This window comes from Acytostelium subglobosum (genome assembly GCF_000787575.1).
Source record: "Acytostelium subglobosum LB1 DNA, scaffold: scaffold29, whole genome shotgun sequence".
NCBI lineage: Eukaryota > Evosea > Eumycetozoa > Acytosteliales > Acytosteliaceae > Acytostelium > Acytostelium subglobosum.
In genome coordinates, this window is record NW_012236504.1 from 425,934 (window position 1) to 450,708 (window position 24,775).

General features: G+C 41.4%; 14 protein-coding genes across 14 annotated transcripts; 9 read left to right on the forward strand and 5 right to left on the reverse strand.

Annotated features, from left to right (window-relative positions):
- Positions 1–371: 371 nt before the first annotated feature.
- Positions 372–1,902, reverse strand: SAMD00019534_109500 (hypothetical protein; the record flags this gene model as incomplete). Its single annotated transcript, XM_012893979.1, has 3 exons — positions 372–504; positions 566–1,742; positions 1,827–1,902. 3 exons carry the CDS (start codon positions 1,900–1,902, stop codon positions 372–374), a joined length of 1,386 nt encoding a protein of 461 aa, XP_012749433.1.
- An 842-nt stretch (positions 1,903–2,744) lies between these two features.
- Positions 2,745–3,207, forward strand: SAMD00019534_109510 (hypothetical protein; the record flags this gene model as incomplete). Its single annotated transcript, XM_012893980.1, has 2 exons — positions 2,745–2,842; positions 3,054–3,207. 2 exons carry the CDS (start codon positions 2,745–2,747, stop codon positions 3,205–3,207), a joined length of 252 nt encoding a protein of 83 aa, XP_012749434.1.
- A 119-nt stretch (positions 3,208–3,326) lies between these two features.
- SAMD00019534_109520 (hypothetical protein) lies at positions 3,327–3,912 on the reverse strand (the record flags this gene model as incomplete). Its single annotated transcript, XM_012893981.1, has 2 exons — positions 3,327–3,594; positions 3,692–3,912. Coding segments are annotated over 2 exons (489 nt in total), but the record flags the coding sequence as incomplete, so codon positions are not given.
- Positions 3,913–4,169: 257 nt separating this feature from the next.
- On the forward strand, positions 4,170–4,896 carry SAMD00019534_109530 (hypothetical protein; the record flags this gene model as incomplete). The annotated part of the gene is made up of 2 exons (XM_012893982.1): positions 4,170–4,426; positions 4,500–4,896. 2 exons carry the CDS (start codon positions 4,170–4,172, stop codon positions 4,894–4,896), a joined length of 654 nt encoding a protein of 217 aa, XP_012749436.1.
- A 711-nt stretch (positions 4,897–5,607) lies between these two features.
- On the forward strand, positions 5,608–5,937 carry SAMD00019534_109540 (hypothetical protein; the record flags this gene model as incomplete). Its single annotated transcript, XM_012893983.1, has 1 exon — positions 5,608–5,937. A coding segment is annotated over one exon (330 nt), but the record flags the coding sequence as incomplete, so codon positions are not given.
- Positions 5,938–6,273: 336 nt separating this feature from the next.
- On the forward strand, positions 6,274–6,830 carry SAMD00019534_109550 (hypothetical protein; the record flags this gene model as incomplete). The annotated part of the gene is made up of 3 exons (XM_012893984.1): positions 6,274–6,296; positions 6,383–6,548; positions 6,609–6,830. Coding segments are annotated over 3 exons (411 nt in total), but the record flags the coding sequence as incomplete, so codon positions are not given.
- A 535-nt stretch (positions 6,831–7,365) lies between these two features.
- Positions 7,366–7,893, forward strand: SAMD00019534_109560 (hypothetical protein; the record flags this gene model as incomplete). The annotated part of the gene is made up of 1 exon (XM_012893985.1): positions 7,366–7,893. The coding sequence occupies one exon, from the start codon at positions 7,366–7,368 to the stop codon at positions 7,891–7,893; it is 528 nt and encodes a 175-aa protein (XP_012749439.1).
- A 530-nt stretch (positions 7,894–8,423) lies between these two features.
- Positions 8,424–9,008, forward strand: SAMD00019534_109570 (hypothetical protein; the record flags this gene model as incomplete). Its single annotated transcript, XM_012893986.1, has 1 exon — positions 8,424–9,008. The coding sequence occupies one exon, from the start codon at positions 8,424–8,426 to the stop codon at positions 9,006–9,008; it is 585 nt and encodes a 194-aa protein (XP_012749440.1).
- A 682-nt stretch (positions 9,009–9,690) lies between these two features.
- SAMD00019534_109580 (hypothetical protein) lies at positions 9,691–10,653 on the reverse strand (the record flags this gene model as incomplete). Its single annotated transcript, XM_012893987.1, has 3 exons — positions 9,691–9,751; positions 9,846–10,402; positions 10,480–10,653. The coding sequence occupies 3 exons, from the start codon at positions 10,651–10,653 to the stop codon at positions 9,691–9,693; spliced, it is 792 nt and encodes a 263-aa protein (XP_012749441.1).
- A 462-nt stretch (positions 10,654–11,115) lies between these two features.
- Positions 11,116–12,473, forward strand: SAMD00019534_109590 (hypothetical protein; the record flags this gene model as incomplete). Its single annotated transcript, XM_012893988.1, has 3 exons — positions 11,116–12,033; positions 12,098–12,237; positions 12,302–12,473. The coding sequence occupies 3 exons, from the start codon at positions 11,116–11,118 to the stop codon at positions 12,471–12,473; spliced, it is 1,230 nt and encodes a 409-aa protein (XP_012749442.1).
- A 3,060-nt stretch (positions 12,474–15,533) lies between these two features.
- SAMD00019534_109600 (hypothetical protein) lies at positions 15,534–16,523 on the reverse strand (the record flags this gene model as incomplete). Its single annotated transcript, XM_012893989.1, has 1 exon — positions 15,534–16,523. One exon carries the CDS (start codon positions 16,521–16,523, stop codon positions 15,534–15,536), a length of 990 nt encoding a protein of 329 aa, XP_012749443.1.
- Positions 16,524–19,709: 3,186 nt separating this feature from the next.
- Positions 19,710–21,115, forward strand: SAMD00019534_109610 (hypothetical protein; the record flags this gene model as incomplete). The annotated part of the gene is made up of 5 exons (XM_012893990.1): positions 19,710–19,760; positions 19,856–20,074; positions 20,137–20,356; positions 20,429–20,722; positions 20,796–21,115. 5 exons carry the CDS (start codon positions 19,710–19,712, stop codon positions 21,113–21,115), a joined length of 1,104 nt encoding a protein of 367 aa, XP_012749444.1.
- Positions 21,116–21,429: 314 nt separating this feature from the next.
- Positions 21,430–22,562, forward strand: SAMD00019534_109620 (hypothetical protein; the record flags this gene model as incomplete). The annotated part of the gene is made up of 5 exons (XM_012893991.1): positions 21,430–21,626; positions 21,690–21,800; positions 21,863–21,994; positions 22,115–22,175; positions 22,374–22,562. Coding segments are annotated over 5 exons (690 nt in total), but the record flags the coding sequence as incomplete, so codon positions are not given.
- Positions 22,563–22,719: 157 nt separating this feature from the next.
- Positions 22,720–24,603, reverse strand: SAMD00019534_109630 (hypothetical protein; the record flags this gene model as incomplete). Its single annotated transcript, XM_012893992.1, has 4 exons — positions 22,720–23,541; positions 23,609–23,692; positions 23,952–24,115; positions 24,201–24,603. Coding segments are annotated over 4 exons (1,473 nt in total), but the record flags the coding sequence as incomplete, so codon positions are not given.
- Positions 24,604–24,775: the final 172 nt, after the last annotated feature.

Consider the following 24,775-nt stretch of genomic DNA (forward strand, 5'->3'; position numbering starts at 1 on the left):
CCTGTTCCCTCTTCCTCCTTCAAACACATTAGGTGATTGTGTTCAACAACATTAATACTCACCATCTATCAATCCGAATCAATCGTTGTTAGTGTGTGTCATTCAAGACTCTTGTCAATGATGGGGAGACAATGTTAAATCTACGTAGATCGAGGCCAACGTCTTTGTTCGTTACCCAATATGGTAGTATTATTATACTAATACATGCACATACTTGAATTATTTGATTAAAGTAATGGACGTGATGGTGTGTAATTAAATGATCATGATCATCACTTTAATTATTTAGTTTGGAAATTGAGTTTGAATGAATGAATGATTGATTGATCGATTGCGATTGGGATGGGTTGTGATGATCCATGGCCACACAATTACTTCATCTTCTTGAGAAGACCCTCCTTCTTGAGCAAATTCTTCAGCTCAGTATAAGTGAAGTCTGTGGATGGTGCAAACCTGCTTCTCTTGTTGTTATCATCCAAGTAGTCAAAGTATTCATAGTGAGTGCTGTAGTGAGGTAGGTGTTAGTATTCCATTCCTCCATGGGTTGGGAGCGGTTCCTACATACGTATCATCTGAAGCATAACGGTAACATTGGATGGTGGCACAGAAGTCGGTGGTTGATTTGTTCTTGAGCATGTGAGTCTGGTAGAGGGATGGTGTGAGGTAGGTCACGCCACCAGTCGGGAAGTTGCAGTCCAGGTAGGGCGTGGTGATCGCCGGATTGAGGTCGGAGTAGTAGGTGCAGTTGATCGATCCATGCAACACCTTGATCACTGCGAACGCACCAGAGTGCTGATGGATTGGCGAGTTGTGTCCAGTTGGCCAGAGCTCCAGAACGAATGGGATGCCCGGGCTGTATCCCTGGTCCATGCCCAAGGTGACACGGATGTATGTCTCGGTCAGCTTGCACTTGTGATCCTGTGCCTTCTTCACCAAGAACTTGGACAGCTCACCTGATTTCAACGAGAGTTGGATGGCTGTGGCGATGTCATTTTGGAGGACGACATTTGGGCCGGCGACCACTGAGTAGAGCATTTGGCACTCGGTTGGCAGGTTGCCAATGGTCGTGATAAGTCCGTTCTCAATGTCGTCCAGGGTGACGAGGTCAGAGGAGATCACATTGGGTGGCAGTTGAAAGGTCACGGGCAGCTCGTAGATCAGGACCTTGGTCATAATCTTTGTGTCGCTCACAGACAAACCGACGTACTTGAGGTCGGGGAGGAAGGCGCCGACCGGCACATCATAACGGAGCAGTGTTAGTGCTTGGGTGGCCTCTCCCTTTCCATACTTGAGGACGCTGTTCTTCTTGTCGAGGGACAGCCAGTAGTAGACGTCGTTGTTCTTCTCGCGAACGGCCTTACGGTCGCTGGTGCTAGCCAGGACACTAGTGAGCGCATCGTTGTTGTGGTTGAGCAAGATGACCGAAGTCTCATTGACCTCGAGACAGTAGAGTGGTGTGACGCCGGCTGAACTCTCGGATTTGGAGTTGATGTAGATGCGGAACTTGGACATGGGGTTGGTCATCTTGATGCGGACGACTCCCTGGGAGGCCACTGGAAGTGAGGCGCTAATGTAGTACTCTGGCATCACCTCATTTGGCTTGTTGTTCATCATAACAATGTTGTTGGCTGAAGGGGCTGCTGCTGGGGGCATTGACTTTAGCAACAATTTGGCATGAGATGGTTCAGCGGCCACGCTTCTGAAGGCAGGTGTCCTGTAGACGGTGTATCTTGGTGCAGTTTCTGTTTGAATCATGATTATATGATTGATTGATTAATTGATTGATTGGATATAGTTGTTTGTCAGAGTCTGGACTAACTTTATACTTGTTGGTGTTGCCAACATTGTTGTCACAATCAAGCAACCTAGCAGGGAAGCAAGGGACACGATAGCAATGGGCATTCATAATTGATCAACTTTACACCACACACAAGTTCTGATCAGTGTAGTAGGCTGCACAGGGGGTCGAGTCCAATCTACACATCGGCAGTAATTGAAGTTGTTTGTGGGCGGGCAGACATCGATCCACAATCGGGAGACTTTTAATCACATGACCATTGATGCACACAAGTCATCATTGCCACAGTGTTGCTTGGGACAAAGGGGGGGAGGTTCCAATCCATAATGAGGATTTTGCCCACTGGGAGCGATCCTGGTTGTCAGCTGACTCTGAGCTCTATCTGTTATTATTACTTTGATTCTGTGTTGTAGTATGTGCACTCTACATTTAACTATCTACCTCTCTTGTTCATCTACATTTACATTACAACAAGCACCCAATCACAACAAACATGTAAGAAGTACCATTCTCTGAATGTGTTGCATGTCTTTTATGTTGGATTTAGATCTCCAATATTCTCCTTCTCTCTCTCCATTGTTGTCATAACACAAGAGTCAACCAATCAAACATGGTCTGCGCAGTTTAATGTGATTGATTGATTGATTGATTTGTTGATATCATTAATACATATGTATAACTAAATAACTATGTATTATTATACTAATACCACAACTAATGTAATAACTAATAACAATCATCATTGGGTTGTCAATGGAAAAGTGGATGGCTTGAAGGGTGACCCAACTGTTCAAATATCTGAAACTAACAAATAAAATTTAATGAAACAGTGTGTGAACAACAAGATGGACCATACCCCAACCCATTCAATCTCATTCATTATTCATCCATTCATATACAATCAATCAGATATTCATTACTTATTTATATATATATATATTAAGATATGTCAAAGTTTGGAGGGGCACCAAAGTGTCCAATTTGTACAAAGTCTGTCTATGCCGCTGAGAAGGCATTGGGTCCAGGTGGCAACGATTACCACAAGTATGTGTTCAATGGTCGGCTGTCAACTTGTTGTGAGAGAAGGAGAGGGAGAGGGAGGCATAGGGAGAGTGAGAGGGATAGATACAAACAGAGTTAGATGACAGGATTATGATAAGAGGTCAAGGATCAACATAGCGAGAGAGATTATAGAAGAATTGGAACTCACACCATCAATCATATTCCAATCAACAACTACGTTTCGAATGAATAGGACTTGTTTGGTCTGTGTAACATGCAAGAAGTCATTGGACTCAACCAATCTGTGCGAGAATGACTCAAAGCCATACTGCAAGGCATGCTATGGCAAGAACTTTGGTCCAAAGGGCTTTGGTTTCGCTGGAGGTGGTGCCATCATGCACACATAATCGATCAATTCAGTCCAACGAATGAATGTAATGGTCGAGCAATGTCAACTTGTATTAAATGAGAACAACACACTGTATTCCACATCCTATCTATACTATCTATCTGTCGGCTATCAGTTACTCTGCTGTTTCTTCAGTTCCTCTTCTTGCTTTATCATCCTAACATGGTTGTCATGTCGTTTTATCATCTCTTCGACCTCATCCAATGAATTGTACAACGAGAAGAAGCCATGATATGCCATTGAGGACACTGTCAATGTGCCCAACACCAATGGGAACATCTTTCCATGTTTGAGTGCACTTGCCCATGTTGAAGCGGACAATGCAGCCGACAGTCCACCTGCCAAGAATGCGCCTGTGTTCGTATAGCTATTGTCTATCAGCAGTCTGTTGATTGCGTTATTGAGTAAGATTGATTGATTGAGTGAGTGAGTGAGCGAGGTGCAGTGGACAGGCGCAAGAGGGAGTGAATAGGACCACTTACCCTGAGGTCAGGAACAATCCCGATGAGATCAGTGATACCTTTGCCATTAATGGCATACGTCTGGAAGTGTAATAGGCAAAGGTACCAAAGAATACTGCACTCATTGCATATGTAGGCTTGGCCATTATAACATATTTCTTCTTTGGAGTAGGTTGTAAATCTAATATATTATTATTATTCTTATCATCTTTAGAGGGTATTGAAGATGTATTATTAGACATTATGTATGTATATGTTTGTATGTGTATATGTACAAGTATTTCAAAGATTGAACCAAAAAGAGAGACACCAAAGTTGTGTCAAAGTCAATAAAGAGGCACGTGTTTTGATTGTTTGATTGATATACAGATACAGATACAGATACATAACATAGACGTATAGGATGATGAACATAGCATTGACAGGTTCTCGTATGTTCTCTGTTCGTCAGAGGGTTAGGAGTATCATATCACCGATGGTGATCATTCATAGTAGATCAATGTCATCAACATCAGGGAGAAAGAATATCTTTGAAGATGACGACGATGATGATGATAATGGTAGAGATAACAAACAACAACAACAACAACGTATACCCAACAATCAATCATCATCACAACAACAACAACAGAGTCATGTGACATATCCGATTGTCATGCCTACATTTAAGCCGCGAGGTAGTAACTTCATGACCCCGAGACGTCCACCTAAGCAGCCAGATGCAATAGTACTGACAAAGGAGGAGATTGATTATATGTATGTTACCGAGTGATGAAGAAGGTTGTGATACATACACACATACTGACCTCGATCAATCAATCAATCAAAGAGTTGAACATGATGTACCAAAGCCTAAAGAGATAAGGAATATATTATTGGAGGATGATGAGGATGAGGATATCAATTCAAACTCTACTTTGAATCTAAACAATATGAACTCGACAGACGCAGCAGACAAGAAGACATCAGAGGCATTTGATGAGGTGGCAGGCATGAAGTTTGAAAGTCTACTAAAGATGATCTTTAAGAATAAGAGGACGGGCGAGTTGGATCTGGACCAGGAGGACATCGAAGAGTTGGAACGTATGATCACTCAACAGTCTGCTGGTGGTGGTCTATACACTGTCGATCCAAATATGCAGGCACATCAACAACAACACCAACAGCGACGACAACAACAACATCTTCAAAATAGTAGTAATAGTACAGATACAGATAAACGATGATGATTAATGATGGATGGATAGATACACATGTCCATCAATCATGTAAATAATTCAATGCATCCAGTTTCAAATGTTCCATTGACATACTTTTATGAATGAAAGTTGGATTGATTGAATGATTGATCGAATGGATACAATATGATTGATGATCGTGGGAGTACCTACCTACCCAACCCAAGGGGCACCTTGGACATCACCATAACCAATCCAGGAGGTTATGGAGTTTTTGTTCAATTACAATCATTGGATGATTGACCATCTTGAGGTCCTCTTACAGCAACCAAACAAACGTATCCTACAAAACTTAAATGTCTGGAATAGATAATGCACATACCCAGGGGACCTGTCTTCTTATACCATTTTATTCCATCTCCATCAGTCTGATCACTATCCATCCTCAATCACACAAAAGCTTGGATTGATCGTACACAAAACGACCAAACTCTCAAAAAAGTGACAAAGTGAAGAGAAACGCATAAACTTCGTCATTCTCCTCCACTCAATCATATAATTAGTGTATTAGTGTATTTGTATAGTTTGTTATCGTGATAAGAGGTACGTCTACAGTGCACAGTGTCATTACATATGATTGATCGAACGAACGAATGAATGAACGAACGAATGAACGCGAATGAATGAAGTACTAATACATCAAACTTGATCAATCGACAATGTTGAATATTATATAGCTCGCGATACAGAAACAGAACAACAACACGACAAAGTAGGACAATCATGTCTGCAACACCGCTCTTATCAAGACCACTGATGAGCACTTATCAGGCTGGACTCAAGATCTTTGGGTTCAGACCAGAGGGCAGCATCAACTTGGGTCTCAAGTATCTGCGCAAGCCACTGAAGGGACAGTATCTGGACAACTACTACCCAGAGATGGACCTGTCACTCGAGATGATTGGCAACAATAATGACAAGGGCTGGTTCAAGGCCGACCGTACAGAGAGACGTGAGGACAGAGGCAAGGTCAAGGTTAAGAAGGGAAGTGGAAAGATGGCTTTGAAGAGAGCAAAAGACTCGTCAAAGAAGCAACAACAATAATAAAAGATGTGAACGAACGAACTAGTATATATATATATGCGATATCAAACAACAACAATAACTATTACTACTTATTGATTAAAGAAGATATTCTTTGAATTATGGTCAGAGTCAGGCTAGACTTGTCTCTCCTCCACTTCATCGTCGTCCTCGTGCATTATTGAGGATGAGTCATTCAAGTTGACGTTGCACCACACACACACACTTGGAACAAATAATGTCTTGCTTGCCCCTTCATCTCGCTCATTCATTCATTCATTCAATCATTCATTCATTAAGTACATAGATATATAACAACAAACATTTAGTTGGTTGGAAGATATGAAGAGGGACATGGATAGGTTGTAAGTTATTGTTATCTGGATCATTCCAGTTTAAATGATTGCGGACGCTAATCAATCAATCATTCAATGAATCAATGAATCAATAGCAATACAAATATAAATAGTCGATCGACTAGGAATGTATTGGGATTGGATGATAACAATAGTATGAATAGATCATCACCAAACAGCTTCAATTCAGAACAGTTGGTCGAACAACGCAATGATGAACAAGGTCAAATGCTTAAAGAGAAGACAGAGGTTCTGAAAAGAGTATGTGGACTGACTCAACAACGCGATCGCCAACGTTGTTACTAATGCGATGCCATTCAGATAAGCATAGATATAGAGTCACAGGTTCGCGAGAGTAACTCATTGCTGGATGACTTGAATGGCGATTTGTCGAATGCACAAGCATTGTTGTCCAACACCATGAAGAAGTTGACACACCTTGCACAGACGGCCACCAGTCGACACATGATGTATCTGATCCTCTTTGTTGTATTTGTATTCCTACTACTCTACTACATCATCAGCTGGGGAAGAAGACCAACATAACTTATTGTTGTGCTTGTCTAATACATACATATATAAATATACACACAAACAGGTCATCGAGTTCAACGCATCCATCTATGTTAAGGTGTGGACATCACATGGCACCTTCTCCTTCATTGTATCATAATGGCATTCAATCATTCATTCATTCAAACAAGACAACCCCAATGATGACATCAAAGAAAGCTGCCTGGTGGCTGCATTAATACATCAATTAATAATACAGCTACAAGTTATTGTATTTGTTTGATCGTTACATGTACCTTGGGATATGTTTGATGCACAATTACTTTTCTTCAAACTTGTTGGCCACGACAAATGAGCATCGGGATTCCCTTGATCAATCAAATCAGTTGTTGATAATCATAATTTAGTTATTGTAGATAGATAATGGTACTTGAAGAGGAGCAGACTGCAGACATCGTTGGGTTGACAATTGGAAACCATACAACAACAACAATGCAATAATACAAGGAAGATAGATCAGTTAGTAAAGAGATTGTTGCAAAGCAGAGTGATACGAGTGATCATCATGCATCATGTGCATCAGATACATGTCGTGTTGATGAAGGCAGCAGGTGTGCCACTGACACACATCATGTCAGGTGATCAGTTTGAGAAGGAACGATGTCTGTCAACAATGTTGGGATATGGCAGGACTGACCTGTTTATGAAGTACTTTGATGTCTTTGTCCAGGCAAAGCCACAAGGTGTCACTCTTCACCTTCGACATCTGATTAAAGTTGCAATCGAGGTCAACAACATCAATGTTGCTCTTCATCTGTTCAAGTTCAATCGAGACAACAATCTCATGCACGACAACTCATTGGTCATTGCCAAACACATCGATGATGTTGTCAGGTTGGATCGACATGACATGGCTGAGCTGCTTCTGTCCGAGCTCGAGTTCGCCATCAATGGATCACTCAAGAACAAAAAACAACAGAGGTTGGCAAGATGTACTCGAGTTGCCAGTCTTTCAAGATGCTTGAGACAATCCACTCGCAATGCCATCTGTTCAAGCCCCTTCACAAATCAGTGTACATTAGTGTCAAGTTGATAAAGACACTGACTTGCAGCGATATCCCAGTCTTCCTCGAGTTACTCCGAGGAAGTACCAAAAACGACAATACCATCTCCAACGTCGTGTTGTGTCACATGGACAACATACCTCTCCTTGACTGCTTCTTTAGTCTGTGGATGTTAGTGGAAAGCACTCGTAGATGCATCGATGAAAAGATCTTCCCAAGTGTCGATGAATGGACCAACAGGCACCTCAAATCGTTGCAAAAGCCAGAGGGCATAATCTTTGCACGGATATATCGCCTACATCTTCCAAGCGACTGTATCTACTTTTCCGCAGCTACACATGGAGACCTTGAACTGGTTCAATGGGCTATTGAACATCAACTACCAGCCAAAAATGACAGACATGTCGCTGTGGCGCTGCAGCATGGCTTTGTTGACATTGCATTTATCATCTTGGACAAATGCCAACTTCGCGATTGCGATTACCAGTTCTCATTGTATTACACATTAGATTATCTTCGATGGCTACTAGATCGTCCAATTCACGACTCCATATTCTCGATGGAGCTTCTTCAACGACTGGCATCGTACGGCAACATCCTATTTGGTTGGGAAATGCTACTCTCACCTGGTCTGACACTGGACACATTGGAATTCATCAAGGCCAACCTCATTGGTTCACGAACTTATCTTGACCCAAACAGATTCAAGAGGATGCCAGAGTTGTTTTTGGTCAAGGACATTACATTGCTCAAGGATGTTTTTGAACTAATCACCTTGGATCTTGGTGACATGATGGTGCGCGCCCTCATCCGCAGGCGTCCCGATGTTTTCACAGTACTTGCAGAGACTGGGTGTCGTGTTGGCCCTGGGGCTCTATCATCTCTTCACTCTGTTGAGAATGTTCACGTACTGATCGACTCTGGATGCTTGGAGCAAGAACCCACGCAATATTATAACAATATCCTGAAAATCATCATTGAACGCTACTACGACATATCATTAGTACGCGACTTTCACAACAAGTATGGCCGTGTCTATGCCCATACAAATGAGTCAAACTCAAGTTCTACTCCTGTAATGGAGTATGCAGCTCGACATGGCAACCTGGAGATTGTACGCTTCCTCCACCAAAACCTACCATAAGTTATGATAAATTCACTTTGAATGAAGCAACCTATAGTGGAAACATTGACGTGTTCCAATTCATCAAGGACAACTATACAATGAAGTGGAGCATGCCATATCTCTACCAATCTGTTGAGAAAGGACACACAGACATGGTGGATTACATCCTTCACTCGCATGTCCATCTCCTGACCATCCCTGATTACATTGAAACATACTTTCACAACGTTGCATGTGGACACCTTCCAATGTTGGAGGCCTATGTCAGTTTGGTAACTCGCATGGACAAAGAGAAAAAAAGAAAGGTTGTCGAGATCCTCGCCAATAGGGCACGTAACTTGACTAGTTACTATACCTCAGCCATGGATCGTGGATACAAGGTAGCAGTCTGTCTCCAATACCTCATGGACAATCTTCTTCTTCCCAACATGGATGTTCCAATTGCGGAACTGCTTGAAGAAGCCTACGAGAGAGGACATCTCCTGATGGTTGAGTATCTATCTAAACTCCATTCATCCACAACCATCGCCACCACCCAACCAACCAACCCAATAAAGAATTGAGGTACCTTGTGACTTGTATAATATACTTTTAAAGTAGTTCTATAGACCTGTACATAATGTATGACCGTGATCGATCAAGGTGGCGCTGGTGGATTGATTGAATGATGAATGATTGAATGAATGAATGAATGATCACTTCAAATCTTCTGATTCCAAATCAGTTCATTCAATGTGTATCGCGATATGCACCATAGTAGTCTGATTGTTGTCATGTTGGATGGATGGATGATGAGGGTATTAGTCAATCGATCCTGATCACAATAACGTTGGGGAACCTTGGTGTACTACTTACTTGAACAACTGAACGAAATCTAATGAACGGAAGAAACAGTCAAGTAGCAGACGTAGGATGGCAAAGGGAAGTATGCCACGAACGTATACGAGCATGGTGCATTGCTGTGGAACGGAGAGAGCAAATGAGTTCATGGTTGGGATGAAGAAGTGCTCGAATTGGCGTCGTGGCAATGCCAGTGTACTGGCGTCGGTACACGTCAGACAGTCGCCACGCATGATGAATGAGTAGGTCTCTTGAGGCAACGGTGCACTATACAACGTGCTCGAGGCAAATGGGAATTTGATGACGGCCACCAACTCTGTGATGGATGAGTGCACTATCATGATCTTGGACACCGAGCCTCCATAGTTGAACCAAATGAATTGGTCGTAGTTGAGGCCTGGCTTCACTATATGTCCAGGATACTTTTGTGCCAATGCTTCCATCACCCTATTCGTCTCGGCCAAGTCCTTGATAGTACCATCCGTTGGTGTTAAATGGTTTGTTGTTAAACCATTTGGTGTAGCACCATCACTACTACTGCTGCTACTGCTGTTGCCATGACTATGATCAGGCTGTACATTGTCTTTGATTATCTTAAGTAGTGCCTATTTGGTTGATTGATTGTTACATGTTAGCATGTTGATCATACATAATCATTGAATGAATGAGTGATGTTGATGTTGAACGATGTTGATATTACAATCTCATCGAATACGAATAGCTTTGATGACCTGAACTTGAAGTGATAGAGTAATACACTCAGTAGACAATAGATGACCATGTACCAGAATACACAGAATCCAATAAGTAATAATGATATCATTGTATGATTATTATTACTGTTTACTACTTAAGTGAATGGATATTAAGGGTTTGAAAGAGCAATGAGTACACTTGAGAGAGTGKRGAGGGCTTACTTTGAATGAATGAATCGGAACAAGAAGTCAGGTGAGGTGTGTTTAATTAACCTGATTGGGCAATGTGTGATGAGGCCACAATGGGTGGAAGTCAGTCAGAATGAAGCACCACAAAAGCAACAACAACAACAGTCAGGGTTTATATCTATGTCATCTGATCATCTGTGAGTAGTAGTAATACAAGAGAGAGAGAGTAAATATAGTCATGACTTGGTATAAATATTGTTTGTGATTAAGGAAACAAATGAACTTCCATTTGTTGATCTGGGTGAATCAAAAGACTAGTCTCACAGACACTAATCAAAACCGAACATCTAGCGTTAAGAACTGAACAACAACCTATTTGTTATAAATATATATCTTGATTGATGTCTACCAAGAAAGCAACACCAACTTTAGGAGGTAATGGCAATACTAAGTCAGCTGTAGCCACCACGTCGACAACAAAGACAAAGACAAAGATACCAACTACAACAACGACAACAACAGATATGATAAAGAAACAACAACAACAACAACAACAACATATAAAACCATTAATCAATGCTACTAGTCCCAGCACAACAAAGAAACAAACACTCATACAGTCACCAACGACAACAACAACAAAGAAAAGGAAGGATATTGAGAATGATGAAGACGAGCAATCGCAACAGAAGAACAATAAACAAATACAGATACAACAGACACAACAGGCATCAAAGAAACAAAGAACGATCAATGAACAACAAACTACCACGACTACTCAATCAGAGCAACAACAACAACAACAACAACAACAACAGGACACATTTCAACAGGACACATTTCAACAACCTACATTGATATCTATATTGGCTATCACACCTGACTTGTTGTCAAAGACACATCTGCCCGCTCAACCTTTCGAACCAGCCTTTACTCCAGCCATCCGATCACTCCTTTACACTCCCACCAAGAAGGTCGCCACTATGGCGGCCGGTCTAACAAAGCTATGCGACAAACTGTCAACAAATCAATATGTGGTCATACCTTCAAAGACATTGCTGGACGAGATCACTCAATATGGACGACTGACCAACTGTTACATCAAGAACAGTTTGGGCAAGTGGCCACACTTCAAGCATCTACGTCTATGTCATAAGAGACTGAAACAAATCACATCCATTGATTATAATGGTGTACTCATGCCCTTTGTCAACTCGATTCGAAACTACATTGATGGCGATGACAACAGTATGCCCAGTGGACAATTCATTCATCTCGTACTCTACAAGTTATATACACTCATTAACTGTCATAAATTGGTAAGTTTGATTGATAGGCCGATGGAATTGACCGATCCAGCCACTGACTCACTCATATTTCCAGATTGATGAGCTCATGATAACGACCGGAAACCTGATGGCTGGAGTGTTATTGAAGGGCTTCTACCCTAGCCTTTCAACAACAACCATTTCCATGTTGAGTGTACTTCACAAGTGCATCAATGAGCAACATAATAGTCTTTGGTAAGTTTACTCAATCATTCATTCAAAGTGCTCCAAGTGACTCACTAACATATATACCCGATAGCAATGTATATAACCTTATCCAGGACAATATGAACATATTACTTGGAGGCGCCAACAACAATAACGAAAAGACAAAGCTGACGTATGCATCTGGCAAACTATGTGCACCATTCTATCAAATGTTCAACAAGATGATGTTGCCCAAACACATGGTATTGGTAAAGATAGAGTAAATATTCTATTATTTATTCAAGTTGATGATGTTGCAGTGATTTGAACACTGATGGAATTATTATTGTTGGATAGGATTTCAGAGTCAACTGTTCCATGACTCCATTTGATGTCAACATTGGAGAATGAACCGGCTATAGGTGGTGATCCACTGGTCGATGACAGAATGTTATATATGGAACCAAGTTGTGGTGTAGTACAAATGAATTGTACATTCAAACTGGATTGAATCGATGATTGACCCTCGATCCATATTGTTGATAGAGAACTATTTGGATGAATGGAATCAATCATATCAATGGTTGCACCTTCAAAAGAATTGAATATACCTTGGACCCTAAGTGACGGCTCATCAGTTGCATTTTCAAACGTCAAGTATCCTCCAAGATGATTCAAAGTACCAATGACCGAGGTATTCCTCGGGGCAAAGACTCCAGTAATCATTGTGATTGATCTTCTCAATGTTCCATCATTGGCAATGAGCGTTGCTGACTCATGGATCATGAATAGTCCCACTGCCTCCTGGAATGACAACTCATTGTGGACGGTCAAATGTCCCATCAAATTAATGCCAGCTGTGTTTAAGAATGATGCTTCATTCTCCACGGAAAGATGTGCTCCAGGATGAATGTTGATGGTGACCATATCTAAACTTGTCAATGAATGACCAATGAAGTTGTTTGAGCTGTAGTAGTTGATTGTGACAGATGTCTCAAGTGTTGACTCGATTGATAAGAAATCAATTGATAACCTATCAAAGTGAGTAGTAATCATTCCATGAAGTTCCAAATAACTAAAATTTTATTGATATATCCCATTACCAATTGATAACAAGTCTACTGTATCAACTTTGATGTGTCCATGGGATTTCAAACTTGAGATTGACATTTCTGTTGCATGTTTGATAGACATAGCAGCATCCATAAGTATCAACTCTGATATATTTAGATTGATTGATTGATTTCAATAATGACATTTGGACCTAGTACAAATATGTTCCCAAGTATGATTGAAGTGCCTCCAGGTATTGATATTGATTGTTGGGTTGTATAATTGAGAGATGAGTAATCGATGATTGCATCATCTTTGTAAGTTGGTACAACATTCCCAATCCAATTATCTGGATCTAGGAAACTACATTGTTGAGACAATGAACAGTCTTTAGTAACATTAAAATATATGGTATCACTTTGTGCTATATCTATAATATTAATTAAAAGTATAAAAATATTAAAATAATAATTATTCATAACTTTATCTTATTTCTATCTTTAATAATAAAATAAATTAATCACTTACTTTTAAGAGATACAACTATTTAATATTAGGTCGTGAATATAAAAAAATCAATCAAACAATCAAACATTACCTTGACACTTGTTTAGAACCAACTTATTGGGCCATGTTGAAATTGCTAGATAAGGAAATTTCCAAATTCAGAGAGTTTCTTTTGATCATTCCTCTGAACAGTCATCTTATTTGTATTGATCATTCTTTATAAAAGAATCGCAAGATTCCTCGTGATTGCTTCTTTGGTGGTTCGATGGGACGAGGACGAGAATAAGTTATAAAGTATAATCTATCATGACCCTCCCTGTGAAGGAATAGTGCAGTGTTGTTATCAATCCATCGACAGTCGGCAATGTTATTACATCTCAAATCATACTGTCTATAGGTTTCGACAAATGGAGCTTTGAGGTGCAGAAACTTGAAGTATTTCAATGAGTAAACAATATTGGGATTACTTTCATATATCAGAGTCTTGATTCGTAAGTTCACCAATGGAGATAATTCCCAAGCAGTCTGGCAGCGCACTTCGACCGTATCCAAGTTGCTCAATGAAGTCGAATTTGCCAAATCAGTGAGTTGCTTCAGCGTGAAGACAGACAAGTTCTTGAGACTGCTTGGAAACAAAACATCACAGCTTGATTGTGCAAAGTCGGAGGATTTTTTCGATGCTCTTGCACGCTGAGATTGCAACAGCATGTCCTCCAGGCGATCAATCACCAATGACTCCAGTATCTCTGGGTTCCATATAGACTCAGAGTCGTAGTTGAAGCTTTCTCCAAAGCTTATTGATGTGATAGACTCTGGAAGGCAACCCGCCAACAACTTTTGGTTGAAACTTTCACCAAATACAATGGTTCTTAGTGACAGAGGAAGAGATCCATTAATGATCTTTTGATTGAAACGGTTTCCTAAGACCAAGGTTTGAAGTGTTGTGGGCAAGACACCAAGTTGGATCACTTTGTCATAATTAGAGCCGAAGAACAATGATCGAAGTTTAGGTGGTAGTGAGCCTGGTGGAATCACTCCATTGAAATCTGGACCAAACATTAGGAAACGCAGTGATCTAGGAATAATGCTCAACACATTGGTTTGTTGATGATATGCACCAAGTATGAGTGACCTTAGCTTGGGTGGAAGTGAGCCAGTATGAAATGTGAACTCTCTCGCTGAGTGGATAGTCAGTGTCCTGAGTGACTTGGGCAACATGTCCACACCAATATCTTGATGAAACTCTGAACCTAGTGTCAGTAGAGTTATTGAGTTTGATGAAGCCAAATGAATTGGCAATTGTACAAGGTCTTGAGTATAGTAGTAGTGCTCTGGATCTCTATAATGATCAAGATAGCCTTTCTCTTTTACAGCACTGATTGTGCTGCTGTTGACTCTGCTCCAATCACATGTGTAATGACCTTTCGACCATGTGAACCCTTTCATATTGCTCAGTACCGAATACCATCTTTTACAAGAGAGTGATAAGCAGACTATATCCAACTCATCGTTCAAATGCATATATATCGATCTACCTATAATCTCTGATATATTATCCATTGTTGTATTATCTGTTAACAAAATTATTACAATGAATGATTGAATAAAGTGAAGAGAAGCCCCTTTCAAAATATAACTTTGATCATTGTTGACCATGAACCGTATTCATTGAAGTAAGTCAGACAAAGATAATAATAATGTACAGTGCAATAATTGGGGAGTTTATTGATCGATCGCTGTTTGAGTGAACAGGAGCAACTATCACCTCCTCTCTAGAGGGAGACTCATTGCGATGGATATTGTCCAATGATTGAATGCTGCGGATAGGTGTACTGGGTGGGCGAGGTTGGTGATGATGAAGCGCTTCCGTTGGGGTTGCCCATTGTATAGCCACGAGGATTGGGCACCGCCGACGGGTAATAGCCCATTGATCCCGGTATCATGTTGTTGCCTGTGTAGCTGTTCGCGCCGTAGCCAACAAGGTCGATGTTGCCTGCAGCGTTGATGTAGGGCACCTTGGAGTCCTTGGCCGACATTCCCATGGCGCCAGACCTGCGGTCGTCCTTGTCTGATGTGTCGGTCTGGTAGAGGGCGTCGGGATATGTCGGCATTAGCAGAGTGTCTGGGTAGGACTGAGGCTGTTGCTGTTGTTGCTGTTGCTGTTGCTGTTGTTGTTGTTGTTGTTGTTGTTGTTGTTGCTGTGCTTGTTGTTGAGCTTGCTGCTGTTGGACAGCGGCAAGTTGTGATGGTTGCTCTAATGCCTGCTGTGGGATGCCCACCTGGCCGGCCATTCTTGGTGTGTTGACTTGGAGGTTGGATGCACTTGATGGCGTGGACTGCATTGGCGGCGATGCAGGCAGATCTGGTGTGTTGAGACATGATTGGATGAGGTTCTTGCCCTCTGGTCGAGTGATGAGCGGCTGGAGCTTCGAGGTGGCGAACGTATATACATGTCCGGTCTCCGAGGCGACCAGGAGCAGCACCTGGGTGCCGGTGAGTGTGCTCAGCTCGTAGGCTTTCTTCATGATGCCTGCCTTTCTCTTGGAGAAGGTGATGTGTCGTCTGCTCTTATCGTCGATGAACTCGATCTTGATCTTTCTGCGGCCAGCCTTCTTTGGTGTGTCGTTGTTGGGCGAAGTTGGCTCACTGGTATCATCCTTCTTTAGTAGTGGATCCTCTGAGAATGATGATGGTGTCGATGAAGGAGAGGATGGATGACTGTTGAACAATGGCATTCCATTGGAGTTGATAATAGGTGCCATGTTGAGACTCATGGTTGAATGATTGTTGAACTGGTTGAATGATTCAATGATTGGGTTGATTGATTGGGTAGTGTAGCTATAATACAAGCGTTCTCGATAGTGATGGATAACTGGATATTATGATTATTATTATTATTAAAATTATCGAAAGGATATAATTAATTAATTATTTAAAACTATTAAGGATGATTGGAGAGTAATAATAAGAATGAATGATTGTTAGTGTCCCGGATTCTTACTTAAGATTAATGAGTTCGTCAATGGATATGTGTATGTGTGTGTGTATTTGATGTGTGGTGAATACATGTGATATAACAAGACGAATTGATAGATACATTCATCGAATAACCCAATGAAGATGGTTGTGGTCGTGTGTTTATGAAGGTGAATGAGTGAGTGGTGTATATGTGTGTGTGAATGTGTGTGAGGAGAGATGATGATGGCAATTCATTGGTAATGGTCGGACAAGTGATAGTTATACATGAGATAGAAGAGAGTGATTGATAGGATGATATCATTAACAAACATACTTATCAACTGTTTCGAAGAGGGTCAGTCTGTGAGTTGTTTGATTGTTTGATTGATGATGTTTGTAAGGTTGATTGATTGATTGAACCCCAAATATTAATATTAATTAATTAAAAGAATTAATTAATTAGTATATAATATTATATATAGGTATATAGATATATAACTATAAGATTGTTTGGGTTGAGGTTGTAGGAATCGATTGGAAGTAGGGATGGTAGACTACACAGTTATCCCAATTAGTCCAACCCTGAATGTCTATATTGGGGACAACAGTGGCAATAATCAAACACACAATTTCAACAAGGATGGTATCCATGATTATAGAACAGGCATGTCTGTGTGTAGATAGGTAGGGTTCCATTCATCCATTCATTCGCTTCCGATGATACCCCTAACAAACTCTAAGATACACCTTACATATGGATGACATATATTATTATCTTAAGTCTGTTGTTGTCAACCACAAACACACACTAGTGTGTAATTCATTGCATATGATTGATTGACGGACACACACACAATGAGAAATTGTTGATAGACAGATAATTAAGTGTGATAATATGAGTGAGTTTGAGTGTGGTGTGGATGGGTTTGAGTGAACAGATAGTGAATGAATGAACACACAATGAGATTAAGATGGATTATGGACAAATCAGTCCAAGTTGTGGTGAACAATGTATGTGTGTGAGATGTCTCGATTAGGTAGACAAAATGGACAATGTTGTTGTTGTTGGATTCCAATGTTGAATAGATAATTAATATTCAATGATTGATTGATTGATTGATTGATGGATGGATGGTTATGGACGGATGACACATACAACTAAGTTATTTTAACTTATAAGTTTGTCATTCTATGTATTAATATATATATAAATTATAATTATCACTATTATTATCTGTATAATTATTATATATATGGTGAATAATTAATTATGACTAAAATGGAGTGGAATGATTGATCGCCTGTAATGAATGAATACTGTTGTTTGGTTGTTTGGTTGTTGTTGGATGGATGGATAGGTGGATGGATTGAAGGGTGGATGGTTTGACAGTAGCAGTAGTCAGAGTAGGAGTAGAGTAGAGTGAATAGAGTAGACAGGGTGGAGAGGTGAGTGAGGAGGGATGGATATTGGCAAACTGAATTTTGTATCTGAATGAGAGAGTGGTAGAATTATAATTGTAGACTAAAGTGGGTAGTTACCTTTGTTGGGAAAAACACTGAATGATACGTTCGGACATCAACCTCCACTAAAATAGCAATGTCTAAACCTACACTTAATAATCTTCTCTCTCTCTCTCTTCTATCTTCCTGTCTTTCTCCATCTCTCTGTCTGTCTTTCCTCCATACCCACACCCACCACCACACACACACACTTGAAGGCCTTCACTAAACAACGTGGGGTCCCTGTTGTTGTTGATGTTGTCCATGTCTTTGTGCATGAAGGACCTTGAGTGTGGTGGGGTGTATCAGTCAGTCGTAGACTGTGTGTGTGTGTTGTTGAATGAAAGTCATTGACAAAGTGCTCCATGGTGAACCAATGGTCCTCTCGTCATCCCACACAACAACATTTAAATTAATAAACATTTCCTTATTGGGATGTCCATAACGGGCAGGTGCCAATCCTCCCCCCACCCACTTTGTGACTGGTAGACCCTGGACTTTCATTCATGCAGATTGACATGACCAACCTCTATCTGTTGCTGTTGTTGTTGTTGGTCCCTATTGTTGTTGTATTGGGAACAAGTGTGTGTGTGTGTTTGAAAGTGTGAAGTGCAAAGTCATAGGGATACAATGTACATTGGAGAGGGTGTTGTTGGGGGAAACACGATGGTGTGTAGGCCTTCCAACTCCTTTGACTCATTCATGCCTTACATACATACTTTTCGTTGTTTCTGTCGATCGATTGATCTGCATCGGAGTATGTATCGGGACTGCCCAACCAAGTGTAGTTGGTTCCATCTCAGTCGATTGAGTCACTAATCTTACGACCTACATCAAATCATTCGTTGTAGTTGTTGTCGATGTTGTCGTGATATTGTTGTTGTTGTTATTGTTGTTGAACCATAATCATAACAACTACAATATCAATGTTCGTCGTTGCTCATTGTTTAGAACTAATGTATTATTCTCTTCTTGTTGAATGAATGTGTTGGGGATGATTCATCATATTCGGGATTCATGTTCTTAAATATAAAGATAGAATAATAGATAGATAAATATAGATTCTCGAGACTGAACAACGGAATTCGTAGCTATAATGGTTACAGAGACTCGTGTTCCAAACTCACTTGTCCGAGTTCGAAGTGGCATCCTCCCCAAAGAGACAATGAACTTGCTCATAACATATGAGGGGGTGCGACACGATTCAATACTGCACTCTCTTCCACCCAACATATAAATCAATTTATTTAAATTGAATGTATGAACATCAACACAGTCAATCTTCAAGTTTAGTGTGTGTTTGGTGTGTATGAATGAAGTGAATTAAAGAGTGAGGTGTGTTTGGGTTGGTGTTGTGTACTTTGTCCAATCCTTTAACTTCACTGACAACCAACCAAAGCAAACAAGTTAGAATCAACAACAGAGATAGAGGTAGAGATAACTATCATTAGTTTATAACTTTATCATCAGAACTTCAAATTCAAACAAACAATCAAACAAAGATGGAAGAGAAACCATTCTCAGAGTTCAAGAACAACGTTCAGTCATACTCCGTATGTTTCATTGATTGAATGTCCAATGGATGGATGTATGGATGATGAACAAATTGTTAATATAGGATGTTGTTGGTTGTATAAATATGTAATAGAAATACTACATTGGAATTGATATTGGTGGAACCAATACAAGAGTCATTGCAGGTTTTGATGAGGGAGACATTTATCATGTCCACAAGTTCCAAGCCAATACCATCTGCGAGCTTCTTAAGGGATTGCAAGAGGCTGCCGCTATGATTGCCCAGGTCTACAACCATCCACCAGAGATCTGTTGTATCGATATCGCTGGTCCAACAACTGACAACAAGGAGGTATGTCATTCGCGAACTTATTCATTCATTCACGTACTTACTCTAATATTCTATACATTCAGTATGACATTACCAACTACAACAGAGAGAAGAAGGAATTCCATGTTCTCACAAAGTGCGATCTTCCAGTCTCCATCTGCCCACCATCTAGAACCCATATCATCAATGATTTGGAGAGTGGCTGCTATGGACTCGTCCACTTGATTTCCTCCAAGGCAGAGCAGAGATTCTTCAAACCAGTCATCACTAGCGACGGTCCAAAGTGTGAGGGCTCACAAGTCAGTATGTATTCATCCATCCACTCATTCATTCCCATTCACTCACTCACTTATTCATTCACTCATTCAACCTTAGTTGTTGTCCTTGCCGCTGGTACTGGTCTTGGTGTCGGTCTCATTCACCACCTCAAGCATAAGGACAAGTACAATGTGATCCCATCAGAGCTTGGACACATCAATGTCTCTTCATATGGTCCCAATCATCCACACTATCAATGCGAGTTGGATCTGTTCAACAAGGTCATTCCAACTCATGACCCCAAGAGACAATACGCTCTTGAGTATGAGGATATTGTCAGTGGACGTGGTTTGGTCGCTTGCTACAACGCATACAAGGCAGAGGGAGACAAGTCATTGACAGGCGCAGAGAGTAAGCATATTTTGTCGACAGACCCCTTGTAGTGATGAGCTGATACTAACAACCATTATCCCCATTAACATAGTCGCTCAGATTGCCATGGAGGACCCATTGAAGGTGAACCCATCGACAAAGGCCATGCTTGCTCATTACAGATATCTGATAAGAGCTGCCCAAGAACTGTCTGTTGGTATGCGTGCCACCACTACCTACCTGATCGGTGACAACGTTGTCAAGAACTCCAAGTTTGTCGATGCTGTCCAGGATGAGTTGGTCAAGGAGTTCTTTGCCCACACCAAGGAGGCATGGCTCAAGAAGATCTCCAACCTCCATGTCCAGAGTGAGCTTGCCAATCTCAACCTCTATGGAACACTCTACTTTGCCAGAAATGCTTCCAAGGAGTAATTGTAGCCTACTACCATCATCCTACCTTCCAGTCTTCATCTAATTTATGTCAATCAAGTTATCATCTTTGATAATATATAAATGTATTCCATGTTCATCGACATAAACATCAACAACTTTGTTATTATCTTTTGAATGAGTGAGTGTGATGGATCAATCAAAAATAAATCAAAACAAATCAATCTTTTTTGAAAGACGAGTCGACACTCGGCCCCACCAACTCAATCAACAAACAAATACAACACCATTCACTCATTCACAACCCAATTATTAACTTGTACTTATTATATAGATATAGATAGATAGATAGATAGATAGCAATGGGAGGAGGAAACAAAGCACCAACATCTGTACAAGTACAGAGAAAGGCATTCATACATAATCCAAAGAGTAGAAAGACCGCACACATCCTATCACTTCCAAATGAAGGTCTCTGTTACACATGTCATCAAACAATCGAATGGAGGAAGAGATATCGTAAATATAAGCCATTGACTGTTGCTGCTAAATGGTATGTTTATCATTGTTGTTATTATCATTGTGAGCCATGCCCTAACCATCCCATCCATTATAGTTGTTCATGCGGTGAGAAGAATGTGAAGAGAGCATATCATCAACTATGTGATGAGTGCGCTGAGGAGCAACAGGTATGCGCCAAGTGCGTCAAGCCCAACGAGATTATAAAGTATGTTCCATTCGCTCAATCAATCAATCAATCACATTCAATTCTAACAATGTTACCAACAGCGAGAGAACAGACAAGAAGGTTGAGCAAGCAGAGCAGAAGAAACTGCACGAGGCATTGAAGCTCATGACAGAGAGTGAGCGCAGAACATTCTACAGAGAGCTGGAGAAGAATGATCCAGAGTTCCAGAAGGAGAGAGAGAAGGAGAGGGAGAAGAGGAGGAAGGAGAGGAGACTCTTGGCAAAGAGTGAGAAGGATGACGACGAGTTCTCATCGTTCGATGAGGATGAGGATGATGACCTGGACTACGACAGTGATGAGGACTATGATGATGATGATGATGAGGTCGATGACGTTACCGACAGCATAAAGAAGGTGAATGTATCACCAGCCATCAATCAACAACAACTACAACCAAAGCCACAAGTCAAGGCATCGATATACGACGACATTGACGAGGATGAGGAGGACGAAGATGATGAAGACCCCATCGAGATGTACAAACGTTTAAAGGAGCAGCACAGCTCCAGGCAACACAAGACCCTGCAGTCAACTATCACCACCCTCAGTGAGGATGAGGATGAGGACGAAGAAGAAGAGGAAGAGGAAGAAGAAGACGAGGATGAGGAAGAGGAAGAGGAAGATAATGAGGTTGACCAAGAAGAGGATGACGAGGATATTGAACAAGTTGTCCCTCAGTTGATCATCAAGAAGAAGATACAACAACAGCAACAACAGAAGAAGAATCAGACTCCAAAGAGAAAGTAAACACTGACTCCTATTGTAGTCGTTTAGAAACATGTTTGGGACCATTGATCAGTTCGGGCAGGTCATGATGATGGAATAATAGTACTTGTTACAAGTTTATTGGTCACTAGTATATCTGAAAGATCGATCGATCGGCCGACCGTAGACTCTCTTACTCTCTGGTGATCTCGAGGGTGATCAGCTGTCCATTGGTGGTGGTGGACGATGGAGTGATGTTGATGATGTTCTTCTGTGGGTAGGTGAGGGTGGCAGCACCGGTGGTGATCTTGGCCTTGTAGCCGGATGGGTAGTGCATGGCCTCGTTCAGGTAGACGACGGTTGGCTGGCTGATGGATGTGTTGATCTCATAGGACAGGGTGAAGTCGCCGTTGTTGATGTCAAACTTCATCTTGCGTGGCTCACCAGCGATGGCCTGAGCGTAGGTTCTGCTCAGAGTCTTGACCTTGATCAGGTCCAGAGTACCGTTCGACAGGTAGAGTGACTCGAGCTCACTGGATGTGGTCAGGTCGTTGTAGAACTTGAACTGCCAGTAGGTCCACGACTGGAAGTAGTCGTCGGCCTGGTCCATCATGTAGGTGATGGTCTCCATGGCGTTGGTGGTGTTGGAGATGGCGCCAAACTCGGTCATGAAGCCACCGCCGCCAAGACGACGCAGGTCGGTCATGGCTCCCTCAAGGAAGAACTTGTTCTCGCCGTCGCACTCGCCAACGTGTCTGGGGTTGCCACCGACGTTGCCACAGTAGATGTGGTAACTGAGGATCTGACGGTCGTTGTACTCGATGCCACCTGGGGTACCGGCTGGGTACTGCGAGTCATAGACATCGACCAAACTCTTCTCAAAGAATACAGCGTGTTGCTGATCGACGCTTCTAATGGCAGCGTTGACATTCTTGTACAATGGAAGCATGTTGACTCTGTCGGCATGTCCCATCTGATCCAACAGCAATGGATCTCTGTAGATGTTGCCTCCCCACTAATTATTGATTGATTGATTGGTGTCAGTGTATATGTCCAAATGATACGTTATGATTGATACTCACTGGCTCATTGATGATCTCGTAACCAATGACGGTGTCGACATCGACAAAGGTTGATGCCAACTGCTTCCAGTAGGCGACGAACCTATGGTAATAGAATGATTGATTGAGTGTAATGGTTAGTGTTTGGTCGCTCAATGATCAATCAATCATACATATGTGGACACATACTCATCTTGGATTCCCTCAGCATTGTCGAACAAGCTCTGGAAAGTGGCACCAACGGCCTCAGCAAAGTAGTAGGTAGCAAACTCCTTCTGTTAAAGTTGTAATGTTTGGATTGATGGATGGAAGGAGAGTGTCAGTTTGGATCAAGTTAGGACATGATTCCCTAAATCCAACATACGCTCAAACAAAGATCAAGGGCTGGGTAACCAGTGACGTTGTCAACTGGGTACTTCTCCATGACGGCTGGCATTGGGAATGGCAAGGTCTCCTCTGGAAGCACGACGGCCCAGTCTGGGATACCCTCACCACAGAACCTTCTGTTAATAATATCCTGATGGAAGTCTAGACAAGTATGAGTGAGGACATGGCATTGGTAAGTAAGTGGGATCACTCAGATGATTGATTGATCGATTGAATGAATGCATACCAATGATAGCATAGATTCCAGCATCACCGAGCTGGTTGACCATGCCCTTGATGACGTCGAGATAGGTTTGGTTGAAGACTCCCTTCTCGGGCTCGACTCCGGGCCACATGGCACCGAAACGAATGGCGTTGAAGCCCCATTCCTGGAGGTTGTCAATGTCGAATTGGACCAGGGAGTTTTGTGGGTCAAACTCGTTGGTCAATGGATGCCATGGGAAGATCTTGTACACGGCGTTCACACCGTGGAATATACGGACACGTCCATACTCATCGATCAAGTTCTGTGTAGTAGTGTTGACTGTGATCAATGCCGACACTGATGACGCTGCTACCAACACCAAAAGTACCAAAGATGCCAATGTTATTGACTTCATTGTGTATATGTTATTATATGTTATTATTATAAGTTATATAAGTTATATAAGTTATATATTTGTTGTGTTCGGTTTAATAATGTGGTCATGTGAGTGGACACAGACATGGACCTGCAAGTCCATCTCGGAGCAGAGAGGACTGTCATCAACATTCATTCAAACACACACAAACGAGATACTTTTTGCAAAGTTTGTACCGATT